We start from the raw sequence: 19,353 nt of genomic DNA, 5'->3' as shown, positions 1-19,353 counted from the left end.
GCTCGAACCTGTGTTCCCTGCACTGGCAGGAGGATTCTTAACCACTGAGCCACCAGGGAAGTCCTAATATATTTTTAACAGCTATAGAAGTTCTGCCCAAAATTTCTCAACATAATCAAGATAGGCATAATTAGTTTCTATTAAAATCTACTCTGTGAGGGAGTATCTTTGCAGCTATATTTTTATAGCATATCTTTATTTCTGTAGGAGGAACGCATAAAGGTAGAACTTCTGGGTCAAAAGGGATATGTATTTTCAAGACCAACTTCCCTGAGAATTCTTGAACCAACTGCTCCTTCCACCAGCTCCCACCTCCTACAAGGGTACGAGGGCCTGTTTCCCCTAAATCTGGCCCAGTCGCACCCTTAAAGCTTTTGCCTCTGGAAATACTGTCCTTACACCTTCACCTCTCCTGCCGCTTCTCCTCTTCCCTCGGCCAAAATCTGGCTTGCGGACTTTCAAAGCCCTTAATAACTCTTGTTTAACATTCATCACTTTCTCATTTCCTCCACAGCTATTTTGGTGTGTGATCTATCTTTGCTCCAGATATAAATATTTTAGTATCAGGAATTCTATTTTCTTCAATGTTATTCTTTCATAATTTATACACTTCCAAGTAACATATACAACATCTATAGTAAACTACACATGCAGACTGTTAAAAAATACATGGACTTCTGGAAAATATTTGATTAAAATGTTCTAAGTCAGTGAAGTTACTGCATTTCCATTCCATTCCACCCAACCAACATTTGTTGAGAAAGCTCTCCAGGATAGGAGCTGTGCCAGGCCCCAGGGAACCAGAGGCAAATAGGCCCTGGTCCCTGTCCTCCAGGAGTTCACAGTCAATTAAATGTTGCCCTGAGCATCCTCTCATGCAAGGCAAAAAGGGAAACATGATGTATTATCTCCAACTCATGATTAAAGAACGAAGGCTATTTCAGCTGTGAAAGACCCTTTAGCCTGGTGTTAAAGTACAAGAAGGATTTTTCACGTAAGTGCTGCTATAAGAACCTATGTTTTGAACAATCTCTTTAGCAGTCTTTTAGAGACAATGCAGAGATGCTCCGCTCCATGTGGATTTAATTCCTCCATCGTACGTCAGAGAGGCAAGGACATACTATCAAGACATCATTCAGGCGCTTTCCTGGTGGCGCACTGGTTAAGAATCTGCCTGCCGATGCAGGGGACACGGGTTCGAGCCCTGGTCCAGGATGATCCCACATGCTGCAGAGCAACTAAGCCCGTGCGCCACAACTACTGAGCCTGCGCTCTAGAGCCTGCGTGCAACAACCACTGAAGCCCACGCGCCTAGAGCCTGTGCTCCACAACAAGAGAAGCCACCGCAATGAGAAGCCCGCGCACTGCAACGAAGAGTAGCCCCGGCTCCCCGCAACTAGAGAATGCCCACGTGCAGCAACGAAGATCCAACACAGCCAAAAATAAATAAATATTTAAAAAAAAAGAAAGACATCATTCGGTAAAGGTCCTTCTGGGGGTTGAGGCTGGGGTTCCACCAACGTAGCCTGGGTATAAAGTGGCTTAATGTCTGCTGGCTTAATGTCAACCGCAGAGGAGGACAGCCACTGGGTGATTAGCACAGTGTTAGACGCCTAGTAGGGGTCTAACCACACGCCAGTTCAGCCAGCGTTTGTTTACTCACTTACTTAACTGACTGCTTACTCTGTGCCAGGCATTCAGGCTAAATCCTGGGGACATTTTGGTAGATAAAAGACATGTTGCCACCTCATACACTGCTGGTGGGAATGTAAAATGATATGGCCACTTTGGAAAAGAGTTTGACAGTCTCTGAGGAAGTTGAACATACACTGACCATAAAACCCAGCAATTCCATTCATAGGTATCCAGGTATTTACTCCAGCAAAATGAAAATGTGTGTCCACACGAAGACTTGTAGGCAAATGTTCATATCAGCATTATTCTATAGAGAAAACCGGAAGCAATCCAAAATTGAAAAGGCGAATGGATAAACAAAATGTCGCACAACCATGTTAGGGAATACGACTCAGCAATAAAAAGAAACAAACTTCCAATACTCGCAATACGGATGAAGCTCAGACTTCATGGTCAGTGAAAGAAGCCAGACACAGAAGGTCTCATATTATACTGATTCCATTTATGGGACATTCCCAGAAAAGGCAAAACTGGAGAGACAGAAAGCAGATGGGTGATTGCCTGGCGATGAGGGTAAAAGCAGGGATTAACTGCAGACAGGTCTGAGGGATCTTCTGGGGGTGATGAAAGTTCTAAAACCAGATTGTGGTGATGGTCATGCAATTCTGCGAATTTACTAAAAATCATGGAATTATACACTTAAAATGGGTGAGTTTTCTGGCATGTCTTGTAAAGAGACATGACAAAACAGAAAAGACACAGGCCCTGCATTCATGGGTTTTATCATCTAATTAGGGAGAGAGTAACCAAGCACCTAAGTATAGAATAATAAAGTCTGTCAAAGAGAAGGAAGGAAATACAGTGGGTGCAGTGACAGAGAATAAAAAGGGGAAGCTCCTTGGAGAGGCGGCCAGGGAAGGCCTATCTGAAGGGGTGTCATTTGGATAGAGACCTACAAGGAGGACAGATGGGAAGGGCACTCCAGGAGAGGGAACGGCATGGTCAAAGTCAGGGTTGGAAGCCCATGAGCTATACTTTTATGCATATTTTGTAGTGCTTCAAAGAGGTGCCCCGACCTACTAACCACATGGCGCATGAGCGATGGGGCAGGTGTTTAAAAGAAGGTCTGCCTGTGCCTTAAGTTGGCATCAGTTTTCCTGCCTGTTTGTTCCTGCAGCCATTGCGACTGCCCCAGTTACACAGAAGCTGCCCAGCATGTCCACACTGGCCTGCCACTGCCCAGGGCTTGGGACACAGTGGGTAGTAGAGGTGCCTGGCCACATGCTAGGCAAGGAGACGGCCAAGGTATGTGTGACCTGATGCTACCCCAGCACCTGCTTCCCAAACTGTAAGTCACGGGACAGGGATGACTGCAGGGTCCCCCTTGACAGACTCTGCCCGGGCTCAGGCAGTCCAGAGGGCCAGGGGAGCTATAGGCCTCAAGTGGACCTGCCTGCCTGCACCTCCTCTCCATATCTAGACCTAATGCCCCTGAGGGCCGACCTGGATTCAAACTGCCACAGCGGCACTTCTGAGCTGTGTGACCTTGGACTTCACTGAGCCTTGCTCTCCTCCTTTGCAAGATGAGGACGTTGGGGTATGGGAAAGAGCAGATCCAGGATTAGAACCCACACCCGCTTGGTTCTGAAGCCCTGGTTTCTCCGCCATGCCAGATGGAATGGCTTCTTGCAATGGGCCTCACTGAGGGGCTATCTGGATGTTCTCAGCCCTGACCGTGCAATCAGATCACTGGGGAGTTTGATGGACTTTGGGATCCACCCTCAGGGATCAGGTTTAATTGACCTGAGGTGGGGCCCAGGCGCCAGTACATTTTAAAAGCTCTCCAAATAATTCAAATAAATAGGCTGCCAGGGTTGAGAATCACTGATCCAACCCCTTCATTTTCTTTCCTTGTTTAAACCCCTTCATTTTAGAGATGGGGTGACTGATGCCCAGAGATTCTGAGTGGCTGGCCCCATCCCCAAGGTCCTCCAGCCATTTGAAGCTGAGCTGGAGTCTTTTGAATTCTCCCCTATGTGTGAAAGAACTATAGTGAGGACATACAAAGCCTCAGTCCAGAGCGGGACCTTTGTAATCAGATAGAGGTGGGTTCATTTCCAAGTTGTCACTTACCTACACACTGTGTGACCTGGGGCAAGTCACTTCACCTCTCTGACCCTCAGGAACTTCATCTGTGAAAATAGGGGTTATGTGAAGTCTAAAGCAGATAGTGTATGCAGAGAGGAGGTGCTCGTTAATCAGGCGGCATCCCCTAGAAGAGACCGTCAGTACAGTTCGATAGACATTTATTGAGCACCAGCTATAGGCTGGTGCCTGTTTCTGGGGCCACAGAGCTGGGATCAGACAGGGGAGACCGACAGAGGGAACACAGGAAACAGACTGGGCTAGACAGAGTGGAGGGGCGATGTTAGCAGTAACATAGGCTGTGGGAGCACAGGCGTGGGAGCCCTAATCACACTTGAGATGGGGCAGGGGTGTAGGGTATGGGGATGGTTCCATCAAAGGCCTCTTTCCTAGTACCCTGGGTTTGGGGAAGTGAATGTTCGTTGAAATAACTACTTTATGTTAAGTCTTTTGCTTTTGTCTACTCAGGATAGGTAACATTACTTGCATTTTAGAGATGAGGTTCAGAGAAGTACGGAACCTTGGCCAAGGTCCCTCAGCTGAGGTCAGAATCCACTCAAGGAGTCTGACTCCAGAGTGGAAGCTCATCCCATGGTCCCCAGCCCTAGTCACATGGCGTTTTTGGGGGGGGTCTTAGTCCACCATCCTTGGTTCTGACTGGCTGGGCAGCCCCTGGGGAGTTGTCCCCTGAGTCAGTGGGGCTGAGCAGCTGGTCTGCTTCAAGGGCACCTGGCTCGATGCTTTTCTCCTACCTGCACCTGCTCCCCCAGACCAAAGTCAAAAACACCCAGGAGTGGGAAACAGCAGCTCCCTGGGAAACCTCCTGAGAACACAAATATTCAGCCCTTAGGATAAAAGACACCTCCCTGAGTGGCAAGCCCTGGCTTGGCTCTACCACTCCCAGCCCCAGCTCACCACTGTCCTCACTTCTCTAAGCACTCCAGCCACTGGAGCCTTCTTCCTGTCCTCCAGCACCCTTCCCACTTCCGGGTCTTTGCACAGGTTGCTCCCACTGCCTGAGCCCTCTTCCCTTCTCTCTGGGTGTGTGACTCCATCCTTCACACTCAGCTACTCCCTCTCTAGTGCCCCTGACCTCCCCACCACGTGGAATATCTCCAGCACCAAGCACCTATTCCCCATGTGACCAAAGATATTTGCTAAGGGACTTCCCTGGTGGCGCAGTGGTTAAGAATCTGCCTGCCAGTGCAGGGGACATGTGTTCGAGCCCTGGCCTGGGAAGATCCCACATGCCGCAGAGCAAGTAAGCCTGTGCGCCACAACTACTGAGCCTGTGCTCCAGAGCCCGTGAGCCACAGCTACTGAGCCCGCGTGCCACAATTACTGAAGCCCGTGCACCTAGAGCCCATGCTCCGCAACAAGAGAAGCCACGACAATGAGAAGCCCACACACCGCAACGAAGAGTAGTCCCCGCTTGCCATAACTAGAGAAAGCCCGTGTGCAGCAACAAAGACCCAACAGAGCCAAAAATAAATAAATTAATTTAAAAAAAAAAGATATTTGCTAAGATGGTCTTGACATCCTCTCCCTCCTGCCTGATCCACCTTCCCCCACCTTGGCCCAGTCCAGTCCTATGCCCTATCCTATTTCTCTAGGACCCGACTCTCTCCAGTTGTCAACCAACAAATTCACATTACAGAATGTTTTTGTTTATGATCAAAATCTCCTCCATTTACAAAAATTCAGTGGAGCAGCTGCTCGGTGGTAAAGCAAACATTATAAAACATGGATTTAAAAGAGACTGAGGGCTTCCCTGGTGGCACAGTGGTTGAGAGTCCGCCTGCTGATGCAGGGGACACGGGTTCGTGCCCCAGTCCGGGAAGATCCCACATGCCGCAGAGTGGCTGGGCCCGTGAGCCATGGCCGCTGAGCCTGCGCATCCAGAGCCTGTGCTCTGCAACGGGAGAGGCCGCAACAGTGAGAGGCCTGCGTACCACAAAAATAAATAAATAAATAAATAAATAAATAAATAAATAAATAAATAAAAGAGAGATTGAAAGCTACTAGAAAGAGATAGGGAGAAATCTATCAGGCTTCTGTACCAAATTAGTAACTGAGGTTCAATATATAACTTACCTAAGAGCTTCCTAGCAGCCAAAGCAAAAGGGGAAATATACTGGGTTAGAGTAGTCTGGCTCTGGGGTGACTTGGTCTCTTGAAAAAACACATCCTTACTCCCCCCACTGAGAGGGGCTGTATATAGAAGAGCTGCTATTGGCAGGGAAGGCCTTTGAGCCTATGTCACTCAAATGCTCTTTCAAAGCTCAGCCTGCACTGTTCTTACCTCCTTGGTCCCTGCTCTAGCCTCTCCCATCTTTTCCCATCCAGCAATCTCTGCCCTTTCTCTCCTAGCTTGTTTGTTTCCCCTCCCTCCTCCTGTTACTTGGAGGGAGTGGTTTTCCATTCTCTCTGCACTCCTGTCCCTGCTGGCAGTCTCCGTGCTTGTCCCAGCTAATTCTCAAGCATTTCATCTGCTTCACCGCTCCAGCCTGGCCTACTTTCCCCGGCTCTGGGCTCCGCAAAAGTAGTGGGTTTTCCATCAGCAGAGGTGTTCAGACTTGGGCCATGTGACCTCTGTGGGGGAAGCAGCAGAGGAGATTTATAAATGGAAAGAGGGACTAGAATAGATGACTTTTCACATCTCTTTCAGGTCCAGCCCACAGGGTCTGTGACTCTGTGCCTGGGTGACCGAGATGTAGCCCAGATCCCCACCCCAGCTCCGGCTCCTGTATGGTCCTTCAGAGAAAACACAGTTGAGTTCAAATCCCATGACACAACTTAAAAGCTGCCTTACTCTAGATTAGTGAGCATGTCCCACTCAGCTTCAGGTTCTTAACATAGAAAACAGGGGTAACACTGACCGCAGGGAATTGTGGGGTCAACGACAGCGCATGCCTAACTTTTATTTATGTATATTCTTGCCCAATCACAAGCAGAAAGGGGTTTGAAGCTCCTTAACAAATAAACACACAAATAACAACGACAACAAAAACTGAGCAACTACATACCAGACGATTAAAATAATGGAAAAATTATCTCATCCCAGCTCCCCCACTTGCTGGCTGTGTGACCTTGGGCAAGTTGTTTCACCTCTCTGAGCCTCAGCTTCCGCATTTGTAAAATGAGATAATAGTAGTACCTGCCCCCATTGGGATATTATAGAATTAAATAAAGTAATATGGAAGAATATTTAGCACAATGCCTGGCATATAGTAAATAGTCAATACATTTTAGCAATTATTAATATTATGTAATCTCATTTTTTTGTTTATAAAAAAGTAACCTGGGTACAGCTGAGCCACTTTGAGGACAACCTCAAATCACTATTGAATTAGAAAGAAACACCAGTTCCTCCCCTCCCCCCACAGCAACAAAAAAATTGAAAGGCAATTTAAAGGGCTTTTTTTTTTTTTTTAATTTATTTTTGTCTGCGTTGGGTCTTTGATGCTGTGCGCAGGCTTTCTCTAGTTGCGGCAAGCGGGGGCTACTTTTCATTGTGGTGCGTGGGCTTCTCGTTGCGGTGGCTTCTCTTGTTGCGGAGCACGGACTCTAGGAGAGCAGGCTTCAGTAGTTGTGGCACACGGGCTCAGTAGTTGTGGCGCATGGGTTCAGTAGTTGTGGCACATGGGCTCAGTAGTTGTGGCGCATGGGCTCAGTAGTTGTGGCACACTGGCTTAGTTGCTCCATGGCATGTGGGGGTCTTCCCAGCCCAGGGCTCGAACCCGTGTCCCCTTCATTGGCAGGTGGATTCTTAACCACTGCGCCATCAGGGAAGTCCAAAAGGCAATTTAAATATTTATTCAATTCTTTTGAAAATGTTAAAGGTGATTTTATTCATAATCTCAAAAAAACTTCTTAACATTCCTTTTCCTCTTTCTGTTTCTTTTTCTTGTCTTCCCTCCCACCCTCTGCAGACAGCCTCCAAATCTGTATCCTGAGTCCTTGAAATGCTCTCTCAAAGCTCAGGCTGCACTGCTCTTACCTCCTTGCCCCCTGCTTCAGCCTCTCCCATCTTTTCCCACCCAGCAACCTCTGCCCTTTCCCTCTTAGCTTGTTTCCTTCCCTTCCCTCCTCCTGTTACTCAGATCCACAGAATAAAACCAGGCTGAAGCTACCTGAACTACAGAGTTTTCTTCCTCAAAGGCAGGGAGGAAAGGAGGCTATGAACAGGTGAATAATGTAATGTTCTTCCTCTCACAAAACAGACATACATCTGTTAATACAGCTAAATGCAGAATCTCATCAAGGAGTTAACAGTGGTTGATGTTTGAGGAGTAGGATTATGGGGGACTTTTTCCCTATTGTATTCATTTCCATATTGTTTACACTATTTTACAGTGAGCACATATTAATTGCACTTGAAATCAGGGAAAATAGCAGAAAGAGTAAAGCAAAAGCAGGGATAATGTGAGTATCCAAAATATATTCCACTGGTCCTGTAGTTAAATCATGCAAAGTGCCAACTATGGGGCCCAGCACACACTTGATAAATAGCAGCTATTGTTAGTCAAGACCTAATGGACCTCCAGCCCCTCATGGAAACTCAAACTGCCCAATTGAATCAGAGTAGCTGGTGGCCCAAGGAGAAAGGGATCAGGCTGCGACATGCCGGTCCCCAGCCCCACCCCAGGCAAACTCTCTGCAGGGTTGCAGAAATAGTCTGATTGGGTCTGACAAGTTCTGCTTGCTCCTCCCGGACCAGCCTCCTAACGGGCTCTTTCTGATGCTTACCTGATTATATCCTCCTAGGCTGGCGGGTGGATGTGTGTGATGGGGGAGTCTGTTCCTGGAGAGTCTGGTGATGCCCCCAGGAGCTCTAGACTATAGCTTCAGTTCAATTATGGAAGACAAAACAAAATAAAAAATTAAATAGTTCTCATAATGAGTCTCATCCTGTCTGCAGGCCATGGGCTGTCCAATTTGTCCAGACTCTCTCTGACTTGGTACATGGCATCAGCAACCCCCCACTCCCCCAAAAAATCAGTCAACCACTAAGGATTCTTTGGGTACCTACTGTATGCTAGACATTACTGAATGTCTACTCTGTACAAGATGATGACAGAGGCAAAGCAGAGGAAGAAGAATACCAATAATAACGGTTGCCATTTATTGAAGGCCTATGAAATGTAAGATTCTCCACAAATTCGGGAGGATTCTTCTTGGACCTTGGTGAGTCCTGAGGCTGGGATGGCTAGAAATCACAACTAGACTCAAATGCCAGGTACCTCTGAGGCCCTCACTCTCCATGGCCTGGCCAGTCAGAACCCTCGGTCACAGTGACTGGCCAAGGAATGGATACATGTCTCAGTAAGAGCCAATGAGACTTGGTTTGAGGAATGTTGTTGGAACTGTTGAGGCAAGAGTCCCTGTTTCTGTTGCAGCTGCTGAGAGACTAGGATGCCTGGCTGGTGCTGCTGGCAGCCACCCTGTGATCATGAGGAGAGAGTCTGCCAGAGGACAAGGCCAGCAGAGAGGGAAACAGTCTTGACAGACCAAGAGAATGACACTGAATCCTGACAATCATCTGAGCTCCTCAATGCAGCCATGACTAAAGCTAGCTCTACCCCTGTACTTTTCAGTTTAAGGGAGTTTTTCTGCCAGTTTGAGCCCAGATGCTCTGACTGCTGTGCCCAGAAACCTGAGTATTTGGAGGAAGCACCCTCACCATCCAGTCTATAGGAGCCTGACAAGGGAAACATGTTTCCTTCCACACAACCACCCAGGTTTCTGTCAGAGAGCACAGCAAGTCCACAAATGTCAACAGAAGCAGCATGATGCCAGCAAAGGACCAAATCCTCTTAGACTGGCTGTGCCACCTTGGGGAAGTCACTTTCCCTCTCTGAACATTAATTTTCCTCACCTGTAACATGGGGCTGGGGTGGGAATCATAGCATCTATAGAATAGAATTGTTCCTAGAAGGCTGTTTGGTGGAGGTGAGCTCTGAGGATCCTCAAGGAGCTGGAGGTTAGGGTCAGAGTTAGCAGCAAACCTTCTCACTGTTCTCCCCTGAGCAGCATAAGACCAGGGCCTGTCTCTCCCAGGCAGCCTGGTGGAATGGAAGAGACCGAGCCATAGCACTAGGAGTCCTTCATTCTAGTCCTGGTTCTGCTGCCAGCCCAGGGAGTGGCTCTGGGCAAGCCCCTCCCCTGCCAATGTGCCCCCTTCAGAGGTGAGAAAGCCACGCCCTTTCTCCTCTTTTCTTCATAGAGTCAGGATCACATCATGTTCACTGTTGTATCCCCAATACTCAGCCCGGTTCCTGCCTCGTTGATAGAGTATTCCAGAATGCCCATCGTGTGAGTGAATAAAATGTGGTCAGGATGCCTGACCTTTCTTTTCTTTTTTTTTGGAACATGTTGTTGTAGTATAACATATACAGAAAAAAATGCACAGATCCTAAGGCGTCTTCACAAACTGAACACAGCCCTGTCCCCAGTCCTTCCATCCCAAAACCACCTTACCAGCAGCCGGAAGTTCCCCTGTTGCCCCCTTTCCAGTCATTCCCTCCCCAAAGGCAACACTGGCCAGACTTCTGACAGTATCGAAGTGCTTTGAACTTCATATAAATGGAGAAACGCTTAACATTTTCCTGTGGTTCATAGCTTACAGAGGGCCCACGTGTACATTAACTCATTAAATCTTCACATCAGTACTGGGGGGTAGGCAGGAATTACAAATCCTATTTTACAGAGGAGAAAACTGAGGCTCAGAGAGGAGAAGGGAATCCCCCAGAATCACACCGCTGGCAAGTGGAAAGCTAGGATAACTGGTTCCATTTTCGTGTCTCCCTGGATTTCAGAATGTCCCTCCAGGCATCAGGAATGGTCACGAATCTGAAACCAGGAATAGTCAGGAATCTGAAACCAGTCCAGGCCTGGGCAGCTGAGGGTATAAGCTACCAGTCCTCCAGGATGGAAAGAGGGTCTGGGCATCCAAGTCCAGAGAAGTTCTGGTCACCTTTTGGGCAGGGCCCACCCCTCATTTCTAGTCTGTGGCACTCAACAAGCTTTGTAAATGCTGACAAGTGGCCTCTTCCCTGTCTCCCTCCCTCCACACTGGAGAATTCAGAGGGCTGTTGAATGGAAACAGGGAGAGTTATTTCCACAGCTCCCTCCCTGCCCTCCAGGTGGCCACACACACTGCCCAGGAGCAGATGGTCCCTTTGTAACCTTGCACTGTGTGCCCAGACCCCTCCTCTGCATGCTCAGAATCACTCTGGGCCAGCTCCTGACCACAGTGGCTGGCAGTAGATGCCCTGTCTTCCAGAATCCACCTCTGTCACCCGTGACTGGTAGGCAAGATTCCCCAGGTCTTTCCTTCTGGCCTCACGAACTCCTATACATCCTTCAAAGCCCAAACACCATCTCCTCTGGAATGTCTTTGTCTCTCCTAAACATCCACTTATCATGGTCCCTGCATATTAGTTTCTCTTTCTCAACACAACATAGAGATAATCACAAAGTCACATAAACAAAACACACATTTTCACCTCACCCACAATCTTTCTCTCTCTCTTTTTTGCAAACTGGGCTACACACACAGTTGTACCAAATAACAGCCTTGCCCCTCTCATGTGCACATGCTACACCACAACACCAGAGGGGTTTGGGCTCCACTTGTTTACAGCAGGGACACAAAGTCTCTTTCTACCACACCAACGTGCATGCAAAACAGGCCCCAAAAGCACAGATCACACATTCATACAAATACACAGACACACACCTCTTTCACTCAGGCAGTTACACAACCACATGTAGAGACAGTTTCTCCTCTGACATACAAACGTAAAGGCATAGAGAAACATCCATCCTTCTCTCTGCTTCCCTTCTACCTTCTCCTCTCAACCCTCTCACTCTTACACACACACACACACACACACACACACACACACACACACACACACACACACACACACACACACACACACACACACGGAAGCAGGCAGTAACAAACTCCCAAAATAGTCAGTCTCTGCCTTTCCGTCACACATAAACAAACAGGCACGCGGGATCCATCCCCCCTCCGCTTTTTCTGTCTCCTCCTCCCCTCTTACACACACACACACACACACCCCCCACATAAACACACACACGAAGCTGCAGCACGCTGGGTCACACTCCTTGCTGGCGCCAGGCAGGAGACAAAGGTCGCCGAGGCTCCCGGCGCCGCGCACCTGACACAGCTGAGCCGCTCCCCGGGCTCCGCCAGCCCCGAGCCGGTCTCGGCGAGGTCTGGACCCCGTACCCTGAAGCCGGAGACCCAGCCCGTTTCTGCCCTCGGGGGTCAGCACGCCACCTCGGCCCCGGCCCCAGTCCCAGCGCGCAGAGGGTTAAGACGCGGGCGCGGGCGGGGCAGGCGGTCCCCGGGCGTGATTGGCTGAGCTGCCCGGGCCCCGCGCCCCGCCATTGGCCCCTCGGCGGGCCCGCCTCCTGGGACTCGGCGCCGGTGCCGCGCTTAGCCTCGGGGCCCCAGCGCGCCGCCGCGGCACGCAGCCGCTGCGTCCGAGGTGTGCGGCCGGGAACTGGTAGTGGGGCCTGGGGAGCAGCGCGGGGCCGGAGCGAAGCGCGCGAGCTATGGTGAGTGCTGCGCCCGGCCCGCCTTGACGGTCCCCCGCGGCGGCGCCGGAGTGGGACTCGGGGCCCGCCCGGCTCGCGGGGGCTGGGCGCAGGCAGCAGCCCTGGGAGGGCGTGGAGTCGGGGGGCGCGCGGGCAGGGCTCGGCTCGCCTGGCGGCGCCGCGCTCGGTCCCGTCGGGGGCGGCCGCGCCGAGTTTGGTTCTGGGCGGCTGGACCCGGCCGGGTTTGGAGGTCTTGGGGTGGCCGATTCGGTTCGGGGTCCCTTGGTGCGGTTCTGGGCTGGGGCGTCCGGAAATCCCTGGACCCGGCTGGGCTTGGAGACCCTCGGCTGGTTCCGTAATGGGGTCGGGGGCAATCTGAAGAGGCTGTATTCGGGCCTCTGAGGTGGTTCCGGGGCTCGACTTGGGGCATCGTGGGTGGCGGCGCCGAGCGCATTCATAAGACTAGGTTGGGCGCCCTGGGACTGTGAATCCAGTATTCCCCTAGGGGCTTGAGAGTGGAGGCTGGGCAGCCAGGTTGCGGCTGTCAGAGTCCAGGGGCCACTTGGGGACCCTAGGCCCAGTGATCTGGTCTCCCCAGCATCTCCCGGTAATGGGTCTTCAGAGGAGGGGGTTGCTGAGACCAAGCACTGACTTGGATGGGCAGTGGTACCGGGGAGAAGGGAGCTGGGCATGGGGATTTCAGGGGGGTTTCTGAAGCCTTAGGAGAGAAACCCATTTGGTCGGGCCGGAGTTGTTGAGGCTGTGTTAGAGAGGAGGGTTGTCTCTGGAAGGAAAGCTAAGACCTTTCAATATCTCTCTGGGGCCCAGTGATCACGTCTCCATCTTGGGGGCCAAGGCCACCTACTTCTCTGTGGCTTCTTTCCCCAAGGACAGGCCCCTCTGATTCTCTAGTCCAGTTCTGTACCCTGCGGAGTGGATACAGGTCACCACGTAGGGCCTGAGGAGGGCACGTGCCAGTGATGGTGGCTGCCAGTCCTGGGGATGCAGCCACCTCCACTTCTCCGTGGCAATGCTGCCAAGCCTGTGGGGGCCCGGGTGGGGGCAGGATGGGATCCCCTGTAGACTGACGAGTCCCCCCAGGGGCTCCCCAGGACCAGCCCCTACTCTGCCCAGGGCTGGAGTGCCCTTACAACATCCCTTTCATCTTCCCTCCAAGCCAGTCCCCTCTTTTCTCGCTCCACGAGTGTCCGCCTCCCCTGTACCACCTGCCTCTCCGGAGTCAGTAGTAATGCAGGTATGGCTTGACTCTGCACCCAAAGGTGCTTAGAGACCATCTTGGATCCAGCCCACCTCGTAGATCAGGAACCTGCCCCTGGATTGCTCTGCTTGGACTCCCCGCGGACGGCACTTGATTTAAGGTCTCAGTATATGGGAAATAAAAGGGGTGTCGTTGAGGTTGAGGTCATATCATCCACTTTGCCTCCAAGCCCACCCTGACCTAAGTTACTCAGAAAGAGAACTGTTTTCTCCTTAAATATCAGTAAAGAAAGAGAGGTCACCTTGCGTTGGTGACACTTTTCAGAGCCTTACAACCTAAGAAGCCTCCCAGCCTGTCAGAGGGGCCCCTGGCTTTGGCATCAAACAGATTTGGATTTGAATTCTAGTTCCTCTACTTCCCCAGAGGGACAAATTACGTCATCACCTCCCAGTATCAGTTTCCTCATCTGTGAAGCGAGATGATGGGTCTTATCTCACAGGGATGGTGTACAGATTCAGTGAGATAACCCAGTGAGAGTGCTTTGCTCAAATACAGCTAACTTTCCTTTCTTGTACAACCGTAAGCTCAAGGTGGGAAGTTCTGCCTGACATCTAACCTATTTGCTAAGTCTGGAAGAAGGATTAAAATTCATCATGTTGTGGGGAGAAGGGAAGAGTGATACTTAGAGAACGGGTCATTGGCTTATCTTTTAACAAAGATTTATTGAACACTTACTATATGCCAAGCGCTGTCTAGGGAGGGAAAAACAGTCGTAAACACTGTGTCAGGAGAGCTTCCACCAGTTCATAAATGTCCACGCGATCCTCAGGCTAGGTGGCATATCTTTAGGAGAGGTAGAGAGATCCTGCCAGGTGAGGGCTCCCTTCTGTATGGAGAGGTGAGAGAAAGCTTCACCCAGCAGGTGGCATCTGAGTTGGAAAGAACATCCCAGCTAGGGGAACCTGTGTGAGCAGGGGACCAGAGGTGTGGGAGTACGGGAGAGGCCTGAATGGGGCTTGCCTGACACCTGGGCATCGGAGAGGCAGGAGAGAGGAGAGAGAGTGGGCAAGGGATGCTGATGGGGCTGGATGGCTGGAGGCTTAGGCAGACCGAGGAGCCAGAACTCCACTGTGGACTGTTGGTCCACTGCATGTGGGTGCAGAGGAGGCTGATGTCAGGCCTCCTTGGCCCCCGTCATTTTGGTTTCCCCTAAACCCTAGTCCCTGTGCTCATTCCTGAGGTGGGGGTGATTCAGGGCCGCTAGAGTGTTTATTCCTTGGATCTCCTGCTCCATGGGTTTTAAACAATTCAGCGTTCCCTCCATCGTTGCCAAGTTTCCCCTGGCCCCTGGGTTCCTAGTGGGGCTCCTTTGGAGAGTGTGTGGGCTGTTTCCTGTTGTCCTGGCTCAAGCTCCCTGATGGTTCCAAGCTCCCCACCCAGGTCTCTAACCCCTTGGCGGGGAGTCAGCGCTGTTCTCAGAGACCTCAGGTAGACCCCCCCAGTGCAGGCTTGACATGAGGGTTCTCAGGAGGCACAGCAGCAGGCACAGAGGGGTGAAGGAGATTGCCCAGGGTCACACAGCAAGATAGCGCCAGAGCAGGCACAGACCTCCTAGATGTTTGGAGGGTTACCAGATGGACAGGTTGGGGGAAGGAGGCCCAACCCGGCATTGCCAGTCCACTCTTGTGGCGCCTTGAGAATGTTCCTTTACATTCCAAACTAGGGGCCGAGCACAAAGCCACAGCTAAGGGTTGGGAATCATCTTTACCGTAAGTGGCTGAGTTGAGGACAGGTCCAGCTCCTAGGTTTGAATACTGGTTATACCACCAACTTGCTGCGTGACTTTGCATCAGTTATTCTCTCTTTCTACACCTCCTTTCCTACCAAATGGGGCAGATCTGCTCCTTCTGTAAGATACAATGTAGAAATGCTTCATTGCCTATTAAGCACTTGAGGGAAAAAGTATTATTAATTAAAGGTGGGAGGCCAGCCACATCCCCCCTGAACCAGTCTGTGGAGGGTTCCCGGAACACAGAAGTACCTTTCCCGGTGTGGCCAGAGCCTGTGCTCATAACTGGGTTATTGCTAACATTTTAGTAAATAGGCATGTTGTTAACTTTTGTTAAAGAATAAGTACGTTGTTTCCCAGACAGAACTGGAGAGACCAGGAGAGCAGCAGGATTTGAGGAGTAAGAGGGCTACAGGGTGGATTCAGCAGAAAGTTTCAGGCGTCAGCCAAGACATAAGCAGGTTGGCTAAAGTCCACACTTCGATGACAGCGAGGGAGGAACCATCAGCAAATGTTTACGACTTTTCGTTCCCCTCAGTTTTTTCTTTTTGGTTGACTAGCTAAGCACCTCGCCCCCGTCAGAGTGCTGCATTCATTCATTCATTCGTTCATTCATTCATTCACCAAACAAGTATGCGTGGCATAATGCCAGGAGCTGGGGCTGTGGGTGGTGTGAACGAGACGGGTAGGTCTGTCTTCCACAGTCTGGTGGGCAGGCAGATATGGAGCAGGAAATTACCAGTGTGATTTCTGTTACCAAGGAGACTTGCAGGGTGCCGAGGAACAGATAGGGCAACCTGGCCTGGGGATCAGAAGAGGCTCCCTGAGGACGTGACATTAAGGTTGTAGCCTAAAGAATGAACATTCTAGGCAGAGGGAGCAGTAAGTGGGAGATGGGACAAAACATGGTGCACTCGGGAGTTAATTCAGTTGCAGGCTGGGAGGTGGCCCCGGGGCAGGCGCACGCAGGGAGGGCCAGGTTAAGAATTCGGGGCTCGATCCTAAGGGCAGTGAGAGGAGTGATGTGGTCAGGTCTGCGTTTTGAGATGATGGTACAGGCTGCTTTCTGGAGAATGGGTAGGAGGGGTGAGGCTGGAGGCTGGGAGACCATTTAGGAGGCTGCCAGAGTGGCCCTAGGAGAGATGACAGTAGTCTGGACACCAGTCACTGCCCCATCCACCCCACCCCACATCCCCATCATGCTGCCCAGAATGGGCAGTGAGGAGAGGAGGGAGCTGTGGCCACAGAGGTCCCACAGCCCTGTGGACACTGACCTTTCTCTTCTCATGCTTTCATGCAGATAACTAGCGGGGCTCCTGGCCTCCAAGAACTTTGACCTAAAAGAGAGAAAGGTGAAGCTTCAGAATGGCTCTGAAACAAGGTAGAAAACAGGGATGCAGCTCCAGAGTCACCCTGGCCATGGAGGTGTATCAGGGAAGTCTTCCCAGAGGAGGCGGCATCTGAGCTGCTTCATATGGCAACAGTTAGTGGAATGGAATGCTTCCTAGGAGCCAAGCTTTGGAGACATGACAACAAGGAGATACTCTTCTGTCCTTAAAGAGTTATAGTCTGGGGGGCAAAGTTTAATGAGCAAGCAACACTGACTGAACCCCACTGCCAGTGAGAGGTGCTGGGGGTCTAGGCCCTGAGGGTTCTGCCCTTTCCCCAGCGGCCCTGAGGATGGGGTGCCTGGGATATCCGCTGGCCTGTCTCAGCTCGCTGACAAGCCTCAGAATGGCTCCCTCCTCCCCACAGGCTCCTGGAGAGGTGGGCGGTGGGGGGCGGTTTACCGACAGGGGAGATGGAAACAGAGGAACAAGTTTCTGGAGAACATTCAGGAAATTAGCTGAGGGAGGACCCAATGTCAGGGCCCAGAGATAGGGAGGTAGGCCTGGCTGCTAGATCTTCTTAAAACCTCGAATGCTTGTGTTAAAAGGGGATTTGTAACCGTCTAATTCAACGTCCCCGTTTTACAGGAGGGAAGACTGAGGGGTACAATGAGCCTCTACCATGTGCCTGGCACTTAAATGTAACCCTTTTGACTGTCACACCAACCACAGGAAGTAGGTTCATCCCCATTACAGAGCTGTGAAAGCTGGTGCCCAACGGCCACTTAGGGAATTAGGAGCTGGAACTGGGCAGCGGCCTCCTGATTCCTCAAGATTCTGGCTTCAGTCCCAAACTACCACTCAATTTAGCAGAAACTTCCTTCCTGGGAAAGCCCCCTGAGGACCTGGATGGGACTCCTGGGCAGTGGCCAGAGGCATTGGGAGCTGATTGGGGCCAGGCTGAAATACTGATTATCTTTCACCTTTGCACAGCACTTGACAGTGAAGTCCTCTCCTCCCCACTCACCAACTGTCCTTGAGTCCCACTGCCGGTCAGTGGCAGAGCTAGGACTTCAACCCAGGCCTGTGCTTCCCCGCCCAGACCCCCAGCTCCCCAGCTCCCGGCATTGCCCCAGGGGCCCTGGCCCACGTCTCCAGTGGCCCCTGACTGGAGATGTCCCAAGCTTCCTGACCACATGCCCCCGTGAGTGTGAGCCTGACACATAAGCCTCGCCTTCCCTGGGCTCCTCCCCACAAGCTCCTTTGCCTCCTTGGCTGTAGGCAGGAGCGGGGCGGGTGGCAGCCAGGAGGAGTAGGGTTACAAGTGTAAACACCGTCATGTCAATATTTACCTCTGCCTGGAACCAGAGCCTCTGCCTCCCACACGCTGCCCCTCTGGGTGCACATGGCCTGCTCCAGGCCGCTCTGGTCACTGAAGGCAAGGCCAAGGGTGGAGATACATGTAGCTTCCAGCCCAGCTCTGCCTCTATCTTTCCGTGTGGCCCTGAGCAAGACACTCTCCCTTCCTGAGCCTTAGTTTTCCCATCTGTAAAATGACATGGCTGGGATAGACCGATTCAAGGGGCCTTTTCAGCTGTGACCTGTAGGATCACAAGCGTAATACTCTGGTTCAGAGCACAGGCGTGAAGTTGGCCAGACGAGGGTTGCATCCCAGCTCTGCCGTTTCCTCACTGTGAGATTGTGGGCAAGTCAGTTAACCCCTTTGAGCTTCGTTTCTCCGTCTGTAAAATGAGATCCTAACATACCTGTTTTGGAGGGTCGTTGGTGAGGGTTAACGAGATGATGCATTAATGCGCATGGCTTTTGGCACAGGGTAAGAACTGAGTGATGGTGGTGGTGGCCGTTACTCCAGAGAAACATTTTATGATTCTCTGAATCCAGACGCTGGGTTGCGTCACTTGGGGACTGGAGCCAAGGGTGGGGACTCTAACCTCAAGCCCTCCTAGTACTCTGGGGCCACTGGCTGGGCTGGGGGGACCCAAGGGTTGGAAAATCCCCTTGGTTAACACCACACACACACACACACACACACACACACGGACACACACACACACACACACACACGGACACACACGGACACACACACACAGCTGAGGGTCCTTTTTTTGGATGGAGGTCCAGGACTGACCTCCGAGACTTGTGGCAGTGAGAGCAGCAAGGAAAGGTGGAGGAGGCAGAGCGGGGAGGAAGGATGCATTTCCAAAGCAGCTATTTCACAGAAGCTCCGAGTCCAGTACACACAGGACTGTTCCCTCCAGCCCTGGAGAGGAGGAGGCATGGGATGAGGCAGCTGCCGGTCAGCAGAAGTGGACCTACAGACCAGTGGGCCCAGGTTCAAGCCTGGCTCCCACGCTTTTTGCTCTGTCACTTTGGACAGCATGTCGCCTCTCTGAGCTGTGTTTTCCTCGTCGCTAATATGGAGATGCTGGGGCCTAGTTTGTACAGTAGTTGGAACAGTTTCGTCAGGTGCTGTTTCAGAAGAACCCAGCTCAGTCCTGGCACATGCAGGGGGCTCAGCCGGTATCAGCCTCACGAGAACCACACGCCAGTCCTGGTGCTGCTTGTGTGGGTGCTTCTTGAGGACAAGATTGTACGTTTTTTTAAAATTGTGGTATAATTTGCATAAGATGCACACATCTTGT

At 51.3% G+C, this 19,353-nt stretch overlaps 1 protein-coding gene and 1 long non-coding RNA gene across 2 annotated transcripts in view; one reads left to right on the top strand and one right to left on the bottom strand.

Moving 5' to 3' along the window:
- Nucleotides 1–7,236: 7,236 nt before the first annotated feature.
- Nucleotides 7,237–12,135, bottom strand: LOC137216906 (uncharacterized). The gene is made up of 3 exons (XR_010939885.1): nt 11,973–12,135; nt 8,530–8,625; nt 7,237–7,556 (listed from the first exon to the last, which is right to left on the bottom strand). It is a non-coding gene; the product is annotated as an uncharacterized lncRNA (long non-coding RNA).
- A 104-nt stretch (nt 12,136–12,239) lies between these two features.
- The window catches only part of ECE1 (endothelin converting enzyme 1), a 114,887-nt gene continuing 107,773 nt past the window's right edge, over nt 12,240–19,353 (top strand). Inside the window, exon 1 of the mRNA XM_067723028.1 lies at nt 12,240–12,375. Coding sequence (XP_067579129.1) covers nt 12,373–12,375 — 3 coding nt within the window. The 5' untranslated portion in view covers nt 12,240–12,372. The remainder of the gene's footprint in view (nt 12,376–19,353) is intronic.

Source organism: Pseudorca crassidens, chromosome 2 (genome assembly GCF_039906515.1).
Source record: "Pseudorca crassidens isolate mPseCra1 chromosome 2, mPseCra1.hap1, whole genome shotgun sequence".
NCBI classification, from domain to species: domain Eukaryota; kingdom Metazoa; phylum Chordata; class Mammalia; order Artiodactyla; family Delphinidae; genus Pseudorca; species Pseudorca crassidens.
This window is presented reverse-complemented; position numbering and strand designations above follow the sequence as displayed.